Source organism: Aotus nancymaae, unplaced genomic scaffold (assembly GCF_030222135.1).
Source record: "Aotus nancymaae isolate 86718 unplaced genomic scaffold, 86718_ANA_hifiasm-v0.15.2.pri h1tg000010l, whole genome shotgun sequence".
In the NCBI taxonomy this organism is placed as follows: Eukaryota; Metazoa; Chordata; class Mammalia; order Primates; family Aotidae; genus Aotus; species Aotus nancymaae.
The window spans coordinates 38,785,211-38,804,000 of NW_026988421.1; the positions used below are offsets into that span (position 1 = coordinate 38,785,211).

The 18,790-nt window shown below is 43.1% G+C and overlaps 1 protein-coding gene across 1 annotated transcript; it reads left to right on the plus strand.

The window, feature by feature from the left end:
- Positions 1-11,044: 11,044 nt before the first annotated feature.
- Positions 11,045-15,915, plus strand: PPP1R3C (protein phosphatase 1 regulatory subunit 3C). The gene is made up of 2 exons (XM_012454766.3): positions 11,045-11,155; positions 13,494-15,915. The coding sequence occupies exons 1-2, from the start codon at positions 11,142-11,144 to the stop codon at positions 14,431-14,433; spliced, it is 954 nt and encodes a 317-aa protein (XP_012310189.2). The 5' UTR covers positions 11,045-11,141; the 3' UTR covers positions 14,434-15,915.
- Positions 15,916-18,790: the final 2,875 nt, after the last annotated feature.

Sequence of the window (18,790 nt, forward strand, 5' to 3'; positions counted from 1 at the left end):
GAGGCCTTCTTCTGTGAATTCATCAAACTTATTCTCTGTCCAGTTTTGTTCCCTTGCTGGTGAGGAGCTGTGATCCTTTGGAGAAGAGGCATTCTGGTTTTTGGAATTTTCAGGCTTTTGGTGCTGTTTTTTTCCCTCGTCTTTGTGGATTTGTCTACCGTTGGTCTTTGATGTTGGTGATCTTCGGATGGGGTTTTTGAGTGGTTGTCCTTTTTGTTGATGTTGATGCTATTGCTTCCTATTTGTTAGTTTTCCTTCTAACAGGTGCTTCTTCTGCAGGTCTGTTGGAGTTTGCTGGAGGTCCACTCCAGACCCTGTTTGCCTGGGTATCACCAGTGGAGGCTGCAGAACAGCAAAGACTGCTGTCTGCTCCTTTCTGGAAGCTTCATCCCAGAGGACCAGCCAGATACCAGCTGGAGCTCTCCTGTATGAGGTGTCTGTTGACCCCTGCTGGGAGGTGTCTCCCTGTCAGGCGGCACAGAGGTCAGGGACCCACTTGAGGAGGCAGTCAGTCCCTTAGCAGAGCTCAAGCACTGTGCTGAGATATCTGCTGCTCTCTTCAGAGCCAGTAGGCAGGAATGTTTAAGTCTGTTGAAACTTCACTCACAGCCACCCCTTCCCCAGACGCTCTGTCCCAGGGAGATGGGAGTTTTATCTATTAGCTCCTAACTGGGGCTGCTGACTTTCTTTCAGAGATGCCCTCCCCACAGAGGAGGAATCTAGAGAGAGAGTCTGGCTATAGCAGCTTTGCTGAGCTGTGGTGGGCTCTGCCCAGTACGAACTTCCTGGTGGCTTTGTTTACACTGTGAGGGGAAAACTGCCTACTCAAGCCTCAGTAATGCTGGATGCCCCTTTCCCCATCAAGCTCAAGTGTCCCAGGTCGACTTCAGGCTGCTATGCTGGCAGCAAGAATTTCAAGCTGGTGGATCTTAGCTTGCTAGGCTTTGTGGCGGTGGGATCCGCTGAGGTAGACCACTTGGTTCCCTGGCTTCTGCCCCCTTTCCAAAGAAGACTCAAAGGATGACAAATGGGTTCTGTCTCAGTGGCATTCCAGGCACCACTGGGGTACAAGAAAACCAAAAAAACAAAAAAAACCCTCCTGTAGCTAGCCTGGTGTCTGCCCAAATGGCCGCTCAGCTTTGTGCTTGAAACCCAGGGTCCTGGTGGTGTAGACACTTGAGGTCATCTCTTGGTCTATGGGTTGTGAAGATGGTGGGAAAAGCATAGTATCTGGGCTGGAATGAACCTTCCCTCAGGGGATGGTCCCTCACGGGCTTCCCTTGGCTGGGGAAGGGAGTTTCCTGACCCCTTGCACTTCCTGGATGAGGCAATACCCTACCCTGCTTCTGCTTGCTCTCCATGGGCTGTACCCACTGTCTAACCAGTCCTAGTGAGATGAGCCAGGTACCTCAGTTGGAAATGCAGAAATCACCCACCTTCTGTGTTGGTCTCTCTGGGAGCTGCAGACCAGAGCTGTTCCTATTCGGCCATCTTGCCTGGGAATAAAGAAATATTTTTGAGTGTCTATGATGTTCTAGGCATTGGTAAGTGTAAGGGATACAGAAATGGATGATATTTGGTGCCTGTCCTCAGTGGGCCATAGTCTAATAGCAGAGATAGTTGTGTAAATAAGTAAAACCATGGAGTGCTACAAAAGCTATTTTAGCTGTCTAAGCAAATTCATCTCTGTAGTACAGAGAAAGAGCAGGGCATTCTGTTGCTGTCTCTAGGGTTGGAGGAAGTTTAACATTGGACATTTGAGCCAGACCTCGAAGGAGGATGGGGTTGGCCAGGTGAAGGACTTCCAGGCAGAGGGAACAGTAGAAACCAACAGGAGAACACAGCACATTAAGGGAGGGACTTAGGTGATCTATGTACTTTCCACAATTAGAGGCATACATTAGCCAGTGGAATTTTCCAGGATATTTTTATGTCAGTGGTGATCTTACACAAGCAATAACATGAGAGGCAGAAGGCAACGAGACATTGGAAAACAGAGGAGGAAAGAGGTATTTGAAGGCCCACAAGGAAAAGGAGAAGTTGGACAGTAGCCAGATGTAGCAAAGAAGACTCAAAGGATGACAAATGGGTTTATATATTAAAAGAATTCCTGATGAGCTACTGCTTAAAAGAACCCAAGTCTCCATCAGTCATGGTCCTGGTGTTTGACTTACGATCTGAAAACAAATCTGTCATGTCCTAGGACAACTTGTGCTTTTGCTGAGGTTCCTGAGTGTGGGGCATTGGGTGGTTTGGTTGGCACTGCTCTGTGGTATTTTTTAAATAACATTTCCCCCAACTGCCAACTTAACAGTACACTCTCCTTATTTAGAGTTTTTGTCAACACTTCTTTTTAGACTCTTTCTGAAAGCATCTTTTGAGAGTTCATGTTTTTGTCCTGCTGATTCACCACATTCACATCATTTCAACATCATCTTCTCAATTTCTGTGCAGGATTCTGAAACCAGCAAGTATTTTTCATGATTAATGTATACAATTTACCCAACAGGCATGTATTGTTTGAGCTGGGTATTGTGCCCAGTGTTGGAGAAACACAGATGAATAGGACATTGCCTTTGCCCTCAGAGAGCTTACAGTCTAATGGAAGAGACAAACACAAACCAGATTTTTATAAAAGTAGGTGGTAAATGAATAATAAAAATAATCACAGGGTCTTACAGAAAAGACAGAGGAAAGTCCCTGAGTTGGTGGAGGGAGAGCAGGAAAAGCAGGTGACATCAGAGCTGAGCCATAGAGAAGGACTAGACATTAGTCAAGCAAAGGCAAATGAAGAGAGGATGCTCCAGGTGGGATAGGCACTTTATGAGTACAAGTAGAGATAGGTAGTGACAAATGAAGATGAAGTCAGTGAGACAAGCAGAGATCTTGGAGGGCCATGAAAGTCAGCAGTTTGTTTCAGTTATTTATTTTTAGTAGATTTAGATTATGGACAGCCATAGCAAGATTCTGTGGTCAGAGCTACATTTTAGACACTTTGTTGGCTGTGAGAAAGATGCACCTGAGAGACACAATATAGATTAGGAAAAGCTGATTAAAAGGCTATTACAATTCAAGTGAGGGATGGTGAGGGGCAAGGGAGTGGAGAGGAGGACATCAATTTTGAGAAGTAGTAAGAAGGTCAAAGTAGGCAGGACTTGGTGACTGATTAAATACGGAGGTGAGGAAGACAGAAGCGTCCAACAAGATGCTCATGCTCAGATCCTACTTTAATATCTGTGAATGAAGCAGCTAACTACTCAGGCGAGGTATATACACAAGGTCAGGTCCTGGCTTGGAAGCCTGACCCAATTACTTAATAGTTGTGAACCCTGCTATAGTCATTCAGCTTTTTGGGGTCTCGCTTTCCCCTTTTGTAAGATGAAATCATAAGAGTGGCTTCACAGAGTTTTAATGAAGATTAAATAAAGGAGATGAAGGCATTTGTAAAGTTGAAAGAGCTAATCATACGTAAAATATTATTGCTCTGTGCTGCCTCTGTGATTTTGACTGATTGGATCTTGCATTTCTGTTTGTAGTTTGCAAAACAGTAACTTCATCCACTATCAATTATGAAGAAGACTAAATTTTGTAAATAGCATAAAAACTTTGAATTTGGGGGTAGGACAGGGTAGAAGCAAGAGAAGAGAAAATGATACCTAACCATCTTTTGCCCTGTTTTAAGCAACAGTCCTGTTCTTCTTTTTAATTTAATAGCATTAAACTTCAAGAACACATTAGATTATAATCATATTGTAGCAGTGATTATATCATAAAATATGTAAAAGGACTGAGCAGTGCTGGATTCATAGTTTGTTCTTAACATTAACTTTTCTTCTATCTTTCTTCAGAAAGAAAAAATTACTTTTAATCACCAATTGTCTGAGCTCCAAATTTCTGTAATGAAGAAAACTCAACAATGTATACAGGAAAGCAAGACCTAATGCTTTTTTTCCCAACACCATCAATTTTGATTATTGGAGGTGTTTTTTTTTGACAGGGAAAGTAACAGCATTTTGAAGTTTTTTGTCTTCTTATCAGTGGCTCTCAAATAATTGCCAATTTTACTAAGTGGCTTAGGAGATTAATAGTTTCTCATTTAAAAAAATTAATACCTTGCTAATAGAGAGCAACAAGACTTGGAGAAAGTTGGCTTTAAAATGTGTTTTTCATGGACACAGAGGAGAACAACAGACACTGGGGCGTACTGGAGGGTGGAGGGTGGGAGGAGGGAGAGGATCAGGAAAAAAACTAATGTGTACTAGGCTTAATACCTGCATGATGAAATAATTTGTATAACAACCCCCAGTGACACGAGTTTACTTATATAACAAATCTGCACATGTACCCCTGACCTTAAAAATAAAAAAAATAAAAAATGTGTTTTTAAAACTGTGGGTGACATTGTAGAGGATTTGCTACACTTCAGACAAAATATTAAAGCCCTGGTAAAAACAGTTGACTCAGTAGGATCTGGAAATTGTTAATCCTCCCCAACTTTCACCTGTTGGAACTTTTCACCACTTACCAGGCATTTAGCAGCTAAACAGAAATAGTTCTCTGATAGACACAAAGCTCTGGCTTAGACCAGATCTGCTTTTTCTCCCCATGGTTAAGGGAGAAAATACAGCATTCTGGTTTAAAAGAAAAGAACGAAGAGTTCTGAACATCTTTTGGAGCAAGCAGTTACTAACAGTTATGTCCAGAGTTGGGAAAAAGGTGATGTGATGTGTTTGTATATGTGTGAGGGGAGTGGACTCGCAGAGGAGGAGATGTTTAATATGTTATATGAGAAAGAAAGTGTATGGTACCTTACAAATGGGGGACCTGTTTTCAGTTTGGTCTCCTCTGCCAAACGGTCTTCAAAACCCCTTCAATAGCTAAAGTTAACAGCTGAGTCCAGAAACCAGATTACAGAGCTGAAAAGTAGACTACTCTAGATAACATGAATCTGGTGAGTAAATAGTGGCCTGGTTAGGCAGAGAGCCTCTGCATCTCAAAGGCCATTTGGTTTTCAAACAAAAGGATAGACTGCAAAGTCAGGATATAAAGATTCAGTAAAATAAACTAGAGGTGTATATCCCTGCCCAGATAGAGCGATAGAACACACATGGGGCATCCAGGCCCACCCAGCACAGACACATCCTATCAGCTGTACCCATGGAGGGTTTTCTCCTGCTTCTTAGAAAGGAGGAACTTGAGATAGGAAGGAATGTGTACTTAAGAGTATACATTAGGCTGGGTATGGTGGCTCACACCTGTAATCCCAGCACTTTGGGAGGCCAAGGCAGGCAGGTCACTTGAGGTCAAGAGGTCGAGACCAGCCTGGCCAACGTGGTGAAAACCTGTCTCCTCTAAAAATATAAAAATTAGCTGGGTGTGGTTGCACACACCTGTAATCCGAAATACTCTGGAAGCCGAGGCACGAGAATCGCCTGAACCCAGGAGGCGGAGGTGGCAGCAGGCCGAGATCACATCCCTGCACTCCAGTCTGGGTGACACAGCGAGATTCCATCTTAAAAAAAAAAAAGGTATATTTAATGTATTGTCTCAATGAGCTTTTTCTTACTAAGTAATTGCCCCAGTACTTTTTCTCTATCCCATAAGTCCTAAGTCAAAAAGAAAACTCTCTAAGTCACCCAAATTACAGTATGCAGGGCAGTTGAATAGGCCAGCCTTCCCTTTGCAGAATTCCCTCATGAGGTGCTTTATTCATGTATGTTGCTGTGCAATCAAAACACTGTTGTCCCCCTCTATAGAGGTCTGAATAAAACAATTTCTTACATACATTCTTCTAATCCTCCTACACCACCCTATATGTTTAGCCAGCTGCTCTTTTATTGAATAAGCTGTTCTTCAGCTCCTGAGAAATACCCACCTGTATCATATATGAAATTCTGATATGTAAGTAGTCTATTTGATGAACTCTTTCATCTCACCGATCTGATTCTTTACTCATACACCAATTCCAGTTTATTTTTTTAAACTTTAACTTTATAAAAAATTTAAGCTGGTAGGGCTAGTATCTCTTGGTATCACTTGAGGTCAGGAGTTCAAGACCAGCCTGGCCAACATGGTGAAACCCCATCTCTACTAAAAAAATACTAAAAATACAAAAATTAGCCAGGCATCATGGTACACACCTGTCATCCCAGCTACTGGGGATGGCTGAGGCAGGAGAATCACTTGAATCCGGGAGGCTGAGGTTGCAGTCAAGATGGTGCCAATCTAGGTGACAGAGTGAGAGTCTGTCTAAAAAAAAAAAAAAAACCACTCTCTTTTGACCCCTCTTCCCCATTCTCCCCAGCCAGAATCCTCACCTCTAGCCAAATTGTTCTCCTTGTAATTACCCAATAAGTCCTGGTCCTCTTTGGCCATCCTGACCCCCACAGGCTGCTCCTTTCTCTGAAGTCCTGAGGCATGTGTAGCAAATGTGTGTAATATTCACACGATCCATTTGCCACTAAGCCAACTGGATACAGTGATATCTTCCTTTTTTTCATCCACCCTCCTCTCTCCTTTTCTTCACCTCACCTGAGATACCTACATGTTTCAGGTGGTGTCCTGCACTTTTTTTAAATTTTATTTTTTGAGATGCAGTCTTGCTCTATCACGTAGGCTGGAGTGCAGTGGTGCGATCTCAACTCACAACCTTCGCCTCAAGTGACTCTCATGTCCCAGCCTCCCAAGTAGCTGGGATTACAGGCGCCTGCCACCATGCCCAGCTAATTTTGTATTTTTTAGTAGAGACAGGGTTTGACTATGTTGGCCAGGATGGTCTCAAACCCCTGACCTCAAGTGATCTGCCCACCTCGGCCTTCCAAAGCGCTGGGATTTCAGTTGTGAGCCACCGTGCCCAGCCCTGCACTTTCTTCAACCCCTTATTATTGCTAACAATTACGCTTTCCCACCATACCCAGACTGTTCTCTGCTTTTACTGGGATATTTTACAAGTGGGGTTTGAAGTAAAAACTCAAACATTTCCAGTAGTGAAAATTATACTGAATGATTGGTAGTATAGTATGCCTGGCAACAAGCAGATTTGTTACTCCTATCACTTCCCCCACTTGCCTCTGGGAATATGCCCTTTGAGTGGATCGGTGGGTGGCTGGCACCATTTCAATTGTGATATTATTTGCTCTCTCACTTGTTGAGCCACACAGCTGTATTCTTGTCATCTAAATGCCCTAAAGATGCTCTCACACCATACTTAAGTTCTTCCCGTTTTCCTGGCCTTCCCAAGTCCCATCGCCTCCTTGAAGCTTCACAGATATTCCACAGGGAGCCTTCTCTTTTCAGGATCTCTCTGGCTTTGGAGCTGCTTTTTGGTCTTAGTAGGTATCAGTGTGGTGCTCGTCCTTTTCAGAGCAACTCACACACGAGGAGCATAGATTCTAGAGGGGTTTGAAACCTGGTCCTGTCACCTACTAGCTGTGTGATCTTGGACAATTTGCCCCCAGATGTCTGATTTTCCTCATCTGTGAAATGGGTTTCTGCCTCACCAGATTCTTATAAAGATTACCTGAGTTAATATTTCTAAGTGCTTAAAACAGTGCCTAGCCCAAAGTAAGCACTACATGTTTTTTCAGGTTACATCCTTTCATCTAATATTGGGGTTCCTATTGAACGTAGCTAAAGAAGGAAGAAGAAAATAGTGTACAAGAGAGCTTACTATTAACTGAGACAAATGAATTGGTACCTTTTTTGTTCTCCAAAATGCAAAACCTGCTCCTTTTAATCATAATTAAAAAAACAATTCTCAACTTCCCTGACTCTTCACTGAAACTTCACAATTGATCTTCAGTGAAGATCAATTGTGAGGTTTCTCTCAGTTACCACTAACTGTGGTTAAAGTACTGATATTTTTATATTAATAACTATGGGACTGAACTCTCAAGGACTTTCTTGATTTGGCACTGAAAAAAGACAAGCTTGCAGAAAATGAGTTGGCAACTTGGCAACCCCCCAGGGTGTTTTTCCAAAGGCAACTCTCAGGCAATGTGTTGAGCAAATGCTGTAAGACACCCACTTGTGTAAGCCCCACAGTCATCAGTCGCTTGCTTAGTAGCTTCTTAAAATGTCCCCTGGTTATTTTATGAATTTGTTTTTCTGTAATAATGATGGTAACCTCCCCACGGTCAAAAGATTATGGCTGCTGAGACTTTTGAACCCCTGGCATGGAGCTAGAAATACTGCACAGCTCAATAATCTCCTGCTGATAGATTTATTGTTAAGATAGGTAGGACCAAGCATGTTTAGATGCTGCCAAACCACAGTGGGAGAAATCCTATGAATAATAATAAAACTCCCCAGGATTCCTTGTCTACTCTGTCTTCATTGTTGCGACTCCCAACTAAGAACACTGATTCCATCCCAGTTCCTCTCATCTCATAATGAAGGGGAGTAAGACCCTTCTGTCTCCAGGAAGGAGACAGAAGTGAAAAGCCTGGATCATCCAGTTTAGAAGTTTATTGAGTGTCGAGTCCTTTTAGGAGAAAGCATGGTCTCTCTGAATCTTCCATTTGAAGGAGTTGAAAGGGAGAGTGACTACTATGACATTAGTAGACACCAGGGGGCAGGAGAGAAAGCTGTATGAATGGAACAGGTGCAACCTGAAAGGGTGGTGCGAATACATGGCATAAGCGTGTGAAAATTTCCACCACAGTTCTTGGCACCTAGCAGGTACGCTGTGTGTGTTGAATTTGAAAGTTTAAACCCCCTTGAAAAATTATTTCTTAATTAAGTCATCCATGTTCATTATAGAAAATTTTTAAAAAGAAAACAGAGCAGAACAACAAAGACATTTTTAATCATTCATAATCTCACCATCCCAAAATGAACTGTTCACGTTTCTGTAGAGCACATTCTGTTTTCTATGCATGCATACCTTTCTCTCAAAATGCAATCACCATAAATTGTTATTCATGTTTCTACATCATTTTAACTGGTAATATTTACTGTTTAGCTCGATATATGACTATAGGTAGAGGAAAAGAATACCCAGGGTTCTAGTTTTGGCTCAGACCTAGCCAGCCTCTGGCAAGCAGCTTGATCTCTCTAAGTTTTTGCTTCCTCATCTGTGAAATAAAGAGGTTGATGCCTATCACCTCCTTCTACCTCCATAATTCTAACCACTGATAGGTCATTAAAAGAAGGTGGTATGGTGCAGTGGTTATTGCTCTGGCATCAGCCAGGCTCTAATCCCTGCTCTACCTGTGGGATCCTGGGCAGGTTTTTTCTTGTTTTCTTTTTTTTTTCCTTTTTGACAGAGTTTTACTCTGTCACTCAGGCTGGAGTGCAGTGGTGCAATCTTGGCTCACTGCAACCTCCACCTCCCGGGTTCACGCGATTTTCCTGCCTCAGCCTCCAGAGTAGCTGAGAGTACAGGCATGCAACACCATGCCCAGCTAATTTTTGTATTTTTAGTAGGGACAGGGTTTCACCATGTTGGCCAGGCCGGTCTCGAACTCCTGGACTCAAGTGATCTTCTGGACAGGTTTCCTGACTACCCAGTGTCTCCGTTTTCTTTTCTCTAAAATGGGATTAATAATTGGACATATCACGTAGGGTTGTTGTAAGAACTGAATTGATAGCACACAGTGTTTGACACAGAGTAAAGGCTCAACAAGCAGCAGCTATTCTCAATATTTTAGCTCAGGCAACAGGTGTCCTGAAGTGATAGAGTAAAACCTCTATGTGAGAGATCAAGTAGAAACTTGAGAGCTAGCCAGGGTTGAACACAGGAGCTGGGAATTATGCTCAGTCTGTTCATTGGCACCATTACACATGAGGAAATTGAGGTTAGAACTTGCCTACATTTATGTAGCTAGTAAGTGTCAATCCAAAGACCTTCCAGCTAGTTTTGGTTGAGCTAAGGGAGCTAGAAGACCTGCCAGGAATTAGATATTTCAAAAATAAAACTCAGGCATGAAGTGCCTTATCCTGTGATATTCAGCGTGATCTTTTTTTCTTCACTCTAATAACTCCACTTTTAACAATTCCACTGTTTGACAGTTGTTTAAAAGACATAGGAATTTTTGTATATTTTAATTGACGAATGGAGCTCAGAACTAGGACGTGGTAATAATTTTGACTTGACTTAGACATTTAATTTTACAGTTGTAGATGGTCTAAAAAAATCCCCAAACTGAACAAAATAACGGAACCTTAGCAAAAGTGACTGACTCAGAAGACTCATGAAACATACAGCGTGCTTTTTTAAATTGTATTTTAACATTCTGATTTCCACACCACTCCCAGGGGACCTCAGAATTGAGTGAGGGGTTTGGGTTGACTGCTGCCTCTGACAGGCTCTATGTGTGAAAAGGGTCATTTCACTTTCGGCTTTAGTGTCCCCCTCAGGGGAGAAAATTGAAGAACAGACGGAAATACAAAGTGTCTTTTAATTAATTCCACCTCTGTGTTTTCTGGGGCTCGTATGCTTTCCTAACAACATTTGTTAGATAAGTTGGTAATTCCTGGCAGTTGTCTACTGTGGGGTGCATCTGTGAACTCATCCTAACCAAAAAGCATGCAGCCAGTTTGGGGTCGCGCAGGCTAAGGTGAGGGAGAAACGCGGATACAGAGGGCAATGAATAATATAAACATTTCAAATGCGATACCTACACATTCGGACTTAGCCACATCTTCTGTGTGTAGATTCAACTGCACTGACCTACAAAGCCATTCGCGAGTAACAGCCGCCCCAAGCCTGAGGCACTGGCGCCCCTCCTGGGCGAGCTGGCTGCGCTCTCTCCTGGCCGGCGCCCGCTGCATGCGGTACGTGCCTGCCTGGCCCCTGGCCCAGGGTTCCTGTTTCGCAGCTGGGTCCAGCTGGCCCGAGAGTCCCCGAACCTTCCCGGGACGCCCAGCTCGCGCTCTGCACGTCCGGCCCAGGGGCGATCACGCTCCCGGGGCGAGGGTCCGTGCCCTAGCTAGGCGCTGGTTGGTCGCGCCATGGGGCCCGAGGCCCGGCGATTGGTCCCAGGGATCGGGTCACGTGCTTCGGAGCAGATAAGCGGCCTCTCGGCGCCCGGCCCTCATTCCGTCCCAGCGATCGCCGCGGGGCAAGGCCGGTAGCTGGGGTTCAAATTTGTGCAGGCAGCGGGTGCTGGCTCTCACGGTCCGCCGCGCCTCTCTGCCTCATGAGCTGCACCAGGTAGGTTCGCTGCAACTCTGCGCGCCGGGAACACAAGGGGACGCGCAGTTGTGGGGAAGTTGGGAGGCGTTTCAGTTCTGTCATCTCTGGAAAGGGACACCCCAGGGAGGACAAGTGGACTGACTGCTTAGTTGAATCTGGCAACAGAGAGGCCTTGGAGGTATAGAAACTTGGCTCTATTTCTTAAGTAGAGCCTATTTTAGAAATCAGCAAACTAAAGCAGAAATGATCTTAACGTGAATCAGCTTGAGTTCGGATTTTCTCAGGGATGCGGCTGTTCTTTTGGTCCTGCACAAATGTCCCAAAGACTCGGGCAGCTAAAGTGGCGAGAACAGCACTCTGACATTGCTGGTTGGGTGGTTTAGCTTGGAGGAAAAAATTTACAGGACGGTGTTTGCAGTCATTCGTCCTTCTTGTCACAGTTTGCCATAGCAAAATCTCAAGAGTTTGAGCAATTGATTATTTTTAACTCTTGTCCAGGACTTAAAGTTCCAGGGAAATCACCCAATCCTAAAACTGTCCTTCTATAAATGCAAAAAGTCAAAGAAAAAAAAAAAACCTCCCATAAAACTACTTTAAATAGCTTCTCCAGACATAGCTGAGCAGAAGACTTCTCTAAAAATCTTGCCTATTAACTATTATTAGACCCACAAATATAGCTTTAGCTTTCATTTGCTTGTTCTAAGTTTGCAAGTCTCCCAGAAAAACCCCAGAGCTAATACAGTAAATTCTGTGAGTGTTCTTTATTACTCATTTTTGTGATAATGACCACTTGCATACATGTTTAGAGCTGCTGTGAGGAGAGTTACTAAAACCAGATTGAGAAATGTCATGTATAGTATACATACACCTCTTACTTGTAAGGCTAAGATAGGGAAAAAAAATCCTAATGCCATAAGCTTGGAAATACATAATGAGGACTGAAGGCCAGAAAAAAGGTATTCTTTATGAATGCTTCTTGGTTTAATATTGTTGAGCATGGTCATGTTTAAAACTTTAAATAGCTTTATTGTCTTTCTACTTATAAATGCCTATTAGAAAATGCCAAAAAAGAACAAAAATGAAAATAGATCATCTATAATCCTATCACCCAGAGATAATAATTATTATATTATTAGGAAAGGCATATTTCCTATAGAGTTTTTCAATATTTACAAGTTCATATATATAATGTATATCTTAAAACACTCCAACTTTCAGGTAATCAGTTTTTCCACTTAAATGTGGACTTGTCATGGGCATCTCTTTAGGTAAACTATCAATTACACACAGTTTTTAAGTGCATGAATTGTTGACTTGTATTTCAGTGGTTATTTGTGAAAAATGAGGAAGAGCATGATAAAGTGCAAAAAGAATTCTTCGACTTCTCTAGCCTTCTCACTGTCAAAACTGTTGCATGTTATTTTTGTTTGTTTCCAAGTGAATTACCAGAGAAGTGTCAATCAATTTAGCAGCAAAATAAACCAAAGCATCCAGAGGGAGCAGAGGGTCTGGAACTGTGGCTCCTGAACTTGTCTGGTTATTAGAATCACCTGGGAAGCTTTAGGAACATATGCATCCCTTGGCCCTAGCCCCAGAAGTTCTGCTTCAGTGGCTCTAAGTCCCAGGAAAAGGGTGGAAAGAAGGAAGGAAAGGAAGGAAGGAAGAAAGGAAGGAATTAATTCCCTAGGCATGAAGTCCCAGGAAAAGGAAGGAGGGAGGGAAGGAAGGGAGGAAGGGAGGAAGGGATTCCCTGAGGCATGAAATCCCAGGAAAAGGAAGGAGGGAGGGAAGGAAGGGAGGAAGGGAGGAAGGAAGGGATTCCCTGAGGCATGAAGTCCCAGGAAAAGGAAGGAAGGAGGGAAGGAAGGGAGGAAGGGAGGAAGGGATTCCCTGAGGCATGAAGTCCCAGGAAAAGGAAGGAGGGAAGGAGGGAAGGAGGGAAGCAGGGAAAGAGGGAGGGAGGGAGGGAGAGAGGAGGGAACTTCCCTAGGCATGGTGACCAGACAGGTTTGAGGACCACTGGTCCAGAACAGAGCACATGATTCTTAAGGCTGCCTTGGAGATCATCAAATCGAACACTTTTATTTCTCAGATGGGGAAACCGAGACCCTATCCCCCTCTAAGTGTTTTAAGCAATTGACACTTAGTCAGCCATTAGCCAGCCAAAGGTAAAGGTACACATAGAAAGAAGATCTGATCACTTAATACTGTTCTCTTTTACTACATATGACAGCACCTGCCTGATACTAGTGCACTGGCTGTCATTTAGTTAGCACAACAATAGTACATATGCATTTGGCACTGGGGAAGAGCACTTCCGATCCAGGTGATAATCCCCCTTCCCTTTGCATTCCAGAATGATCCAGGTTTTAGATCCACGTCCTTTGACAAGTTCAGTCATGCCAGTGGATGTGGCCATGAGGCTTTGCTTGGCTCATTCACCACCTGTGAAGAGTTTCCTGGGCCCTTACAATGACTTTCAACGAAGACATTTTGTGAATAAATTAAAGCCTCTGAAACCATGTCTCAACATAAAACAGGAAGCCAAATCACAGAATGACTGGAACTGCTCGCACAACCAAGCCAAGAAGCGCGTTGTGTTTGCTGACTCCAAGGGCCTGTCTCTCACCGCGATCCATGTCTTCTCTGACATCCCAGAAGAACCAGCATGGGATCTCCAGTTTGATCTCTTGGACCTTAATGATATCTCCTCTGGCTTAAAACTCCACGAGGAGAAAAACTTGATTTTAGATTTCCCTCAGCCTTCAACTGATTACCTAAGTTTCCGGAACCACTTTCAGAAGAACTTTGTCTGTCTGGAGAACTGCTCTTTGCAAGAGCGAACAGTGACAGGGACTGTAAAAGTAAAAAATGTGAGCTTTGAGAAGAAAGTTCAGGTCCGTATCACTTTTGATTCTTGGAAAAACTACACTGACATGGACTGTGTCTATATGAAAAATGTATATGGTGGCTCAGATAGTGATACCTTCTCATTTGCCATTGACTTACCCCCTGTCATTCCAACTGAGCAGAAAATTGAGTTCTGCATCTCTTACCATGCTAATGGGCAAGTCTTTTGGGACAACAATGATGGTCAGAATTATAGAATTGTCCATGTTCAGTGGAAGCCTGATGGGGTGCAGACACAGATGGCACCTCAGGACTGTGCCTTCCACCAGACGTCTCCTAAGACAGAGTTAGAGTCAACAATCTTTGGCAGTCCAAGGCTGGCTAGTGGGCTCTTCCCAGAGTGGCAGAGCTGGGGGAGAATGGAGAACTTGGCCTCTTATCGATGAATTAAGCAACAATGTGACTGGTCTTGACTTGTCATATCCCCCTATGCAATCCTAGGTCTGTATTGCTCAATGTTAGGAAGCCTTTGCTACTCCATCAGTAGGTTTAGATCTGAGCTTTTGAGACCTGGCTATGGAAAAGAAAGCCATGTGAGAATTTAGTGTTGGGGTCTATACAGATGATGCTACTCAGTTGGGGTTTGGAGGATCAAGTAGCAGTTTGAAAACCATTTTTATAAAGGTAATCCCTTTTCAGTGCCCTTCCTCCTTCCCTCTCAATCCACTAGCTTTCATGTTGGGCAAGGAAAAGTTGAGGAAGGATGGCCGATGGTGATGGAAAGCTGTGTTAATGGTATGAGGAATGTGTGAAAAGTATACACAAAGGGCTCTGAAGCTCAAGTCAGAGGAGTGGGAGGTCTGATCATTGTTGTTGGAAAAAGCGTAAGGTTATTTTGTGTTTTTAAGTTGGTTTTACAGTTCTCTCCTGGGGAAATTATTTGTGGAGGGGAAAAAGATCCATTCTATGTATCCTTGTGGAGAAAAGTCAAATAACCTTTAAGAGTGTGGGTGGTATTGAAGGAAGAAGATGAATTACAGCTCTGAAGAATCAAGATCTTAAGTGAAGCCTTTCTGTTCAGATGTTATCTATAAAAAAATCATAATTTGGGGAAAGTTTAAGCAAATCCAGCTTTGCAGTCCTAATGTTATAAGTGACTTTGTGGTCAAAACATCATGCTTGGGTTCTTGTTATTGAATGCTTGGAATAGAAAAACCATGCCATCATCAATGGCTAACAATACATAGGGACTTCATGTCATGTCAAAGATTGCTCTTTGCAAGTGCCTTGACTAAACCAGAAAACTGTCATTGCTTAACCCAAATATCTGAATGGTCATCTGATAACTCATGAGATTTTGGCCTCATAAGAAGGTCCATTCTGTACACAGGCATTCCTCCTGCAATAATGTTGTATCTTTGAGACTGTTGTCACTGTACACAACTCACATCCTTCATATTGAAGGTGAGTCATTTTTCTGCACACTTTTGATGTGATGTTCGACGTGAGGCCCGACACTAGGATTCCTAATGCAAGAATCCAGTACCTTGCACATAGAAATAGCAGCCCATCACTTGCCTATTTTCATCTCGCTGTTTTCTTTTAAGAAAAATGGATGTGACTTGTTTTGAATGTGTTGTATTATACTTGTTTTTGTGTGTGCATAAATCTATTCTGTAGGATCTTAAGAAAAGGAGTTCCAGAATGTTGCTTCTATTTTTGTGCACATCATTGAGAGGTGTTACAAGAATGCGGTTAATTTTAACATGTGTGATGTGCCATGGTGGAAAAGTACTATTGGAATAACTCTGCAGTGACAGAATTTGAAGTTTGGTTAGCATCCATACTTTTTCTACTGTAAATATTTCACTCTCCTCTAGCTATCCTTGATGAGCTTCTCACTTTAAGAATAAATGTGTTTGATATAAGACCTGAGTATATTTTCTTTCTCAAAGCCATAGTCAAATAAACTCAACTGACATTCCCCTTTTTTTTTTTTTTGTTTAGGAACAACTAAGCAGAGTTAGTAGGGACCAAGACATGGATCTATCTGAGGATATTCACAAGGCCCCAATCCCATTAGTGACCACCCTTCCTACCACCTGACCACTGGGTTGGGGAGCAGGGGCAATGACTTGAGCTGCTGCTACTGCTTCTCCCCCAACTCTGACTGTCCACATCTGTGGTTTCTGCTCACACACACACACACACACACACAATCTCTGCTGGGTCAGGGTTATGTTGGGGGCCATGTCTCAGCTTTAATGGGCAAGGAGTTGGTGTGGGAAAGGTTGGAGTGGCTTCTATGTCTTGAGCAAGCACCTTCCTGAAGGGGCAGAACTTCCAGCTGCACAGAGGGGCATAGGGAAGGGACAGTGGGCACCAGTTCTGGATGGAAGGGAGCAGCACAACTCCTTGGAGTGAGAGGCAGCAGGTCTGTGATCTAAGTTGTTGCTCTAGTTCTGCCTAAAATCTGCACAGCGTATCTAAAGAAAGATCTGCACCACGTTGACCAAGCTACTAAAAAGGCCCAAGTATGAAGAATAAAGTTTTATCATATCATAGAATCCTCTATGTCAGAGCTGTAAGCCACAGGCCCGCAGGCTGTATCTGGGCACAGATGTATTTTATTTGACAAAGGATTTTTAAAGAATTTATTGCCATGATATTACAATCAGTGAACTACATTAAAAAATCTGGATTTACTTTTCTTCCTGAAAAAATTATAAGGTCTTCCCACATGGCAACCAATACATGAAGTTGAATAGCAGCTGTGCCCTTTAGATGGGGCATGCGTCCTAGATGCGTCATTGGCCACAGTCTCGTTTTGGCCAGTCTCCACCCATGGCTTCACTCTCCACTATCTGCCGACCTCTGTAAGTGCTGGAATTTATAGCCCCTATTTTGTTTCCTCTTTATTTATGCTGATGGTTTGGTGGAGGAGAGTGCCCTGTTCCCAAGAGATGGAGAAAAATCAAACTTGGGTTCCATCAGGGACCTCGAAGACCATGGGGCTCAAGTGCCTAACTTTATAAAAGAAGAAACGAAGATCCAGATAGGTGAAGTGACTTCTTCAAGGTGGCGTGGCCAGGTTGAGCCAGCTGAACATTGACTGGTCACTTAATGTCCCTCCCTCTGCTTCACATGGCCTTCTTGAAATCTCCCATGGAGGCGCCCCTTCTCCTACAGCCCCCTTCTTACAGGGGAGCTATTTCCTAGCAGGCATGGCCAGCTTGTGCTGGTCACCTGTGCCAGCCTGACCCAATTTTGGGGTGACGGTGGGCAGCTGAGGAGGGAGGAGCTGGTCAAAGAGCAGGGTGTTCCTGGAGTTTTACTATCAAATAGAATTACCTGTATTTCACGTCCTGATATCTCATCTAATAGTAAAAGCAACTTTACTTTTAAAAATTTAACATGAGAGAATCACTTGAATTTGGAGTGCATGATATTCTGTTCCAAAAAAATATAAAGTTTAATTTAGTTATACAAGGAAGGACTGGTTTTTTTTTTCCTCTAAATTGATGGCTCTCCTTTTAGTTCATCCCCAAGCTGAAATCTCTAGTGTGGGAGTGAACTGTGCATTTTTATCAACGTGAGTCCAAAAGTTCTATACAAGTTTGAGTGGCCCTTCAAGCTGCAAAGGGAGAATCTCTTCCTCAGCTTTCATCTCTAGGTTCCTCATAGAGTTTTCCAGCAGGTACTCGGAGCTGTGATCTGAACAAACCCTCTCATTAGTGGGCAAGGATCCCAAACTCAGAGCAGCCCATGTGCAGTGTCGCTGACTTCTGGCCTTGATCTTTCCCTCTTTCCGTCAATGAGTGGACACCCATTCCTGGATTTGGATGGTCCCTCTAGGCCAGCAGTTCTTAACTTTGGCTGCATATTAGATTCAACTGGTAAGCTTTACAAAATACTGATGCCTCCCCCAGAACCTCCCAAGATTTTGATTTAGTTGGTCCAAGTCGTGGCCTGTGCATTGGACAGTTCTGAAAGTTTTCCAGATGTTTCCAATATGCATCAAGCTTGAGGACCTCTGATTTAAGCTGTGTGAAATGTTTTCAACTGTCCCTATTCAGAGAACAGAGTCATATAATGGCTCAAAGGATTCCTCCAGAAATAGTAGAGCCTGGCCTACTGCCCTTTCTCCAACACTCCAGCCCTGCCCATACCATCTCCTGCTAAACAGCCTAGACATAGACTTCTTATTTTACCAATTGATAATTTATTTTTCTCTTCTCTGATCTTTTGTGTATAGGAGTAGGTTAATGAGGAGGCCTTTGGATACAAGTAACATGATCCCTTGACTCACATAGCTTAAACTATAAAGGAAATAGATTATCCTACAATACAAGACCCAAGGTAGAGTGTTTTCAAAGTTGGTTAAGTCAGTGGCTTAAACTCAGGTGATTCTGTTCGAAGATTGGTATTAGTGTTTGAGATCCTTTTCTCAAATAAGGACTTAGTACTAATGTTAGTATTCTATGTTACTGGTTGGGACAGTACAGTATCTGAAATAGCACTGTAGTAAGAGTCACTCGTTTAACAAATATTTATAGAGCACTGACTGTGTGTTTGGCAGGGAATATATAGTGATGAACAAGACAAGACAAATAAGATTTCTGCCATCATGGAGCATGAGTGCTAGAGACATTTTCACTTCTCTATCCTATCACTTCATAGTAACACCCCAGCTGGGTAATTTTGGGTAAGTTGCGCTATCACTTAAGTCTTAATTTAATTCTCTATGAAACGGGTTATTTACAAGCTTGTTGTGAGGCTAATAACAGTGGTGTATTAGTCTGT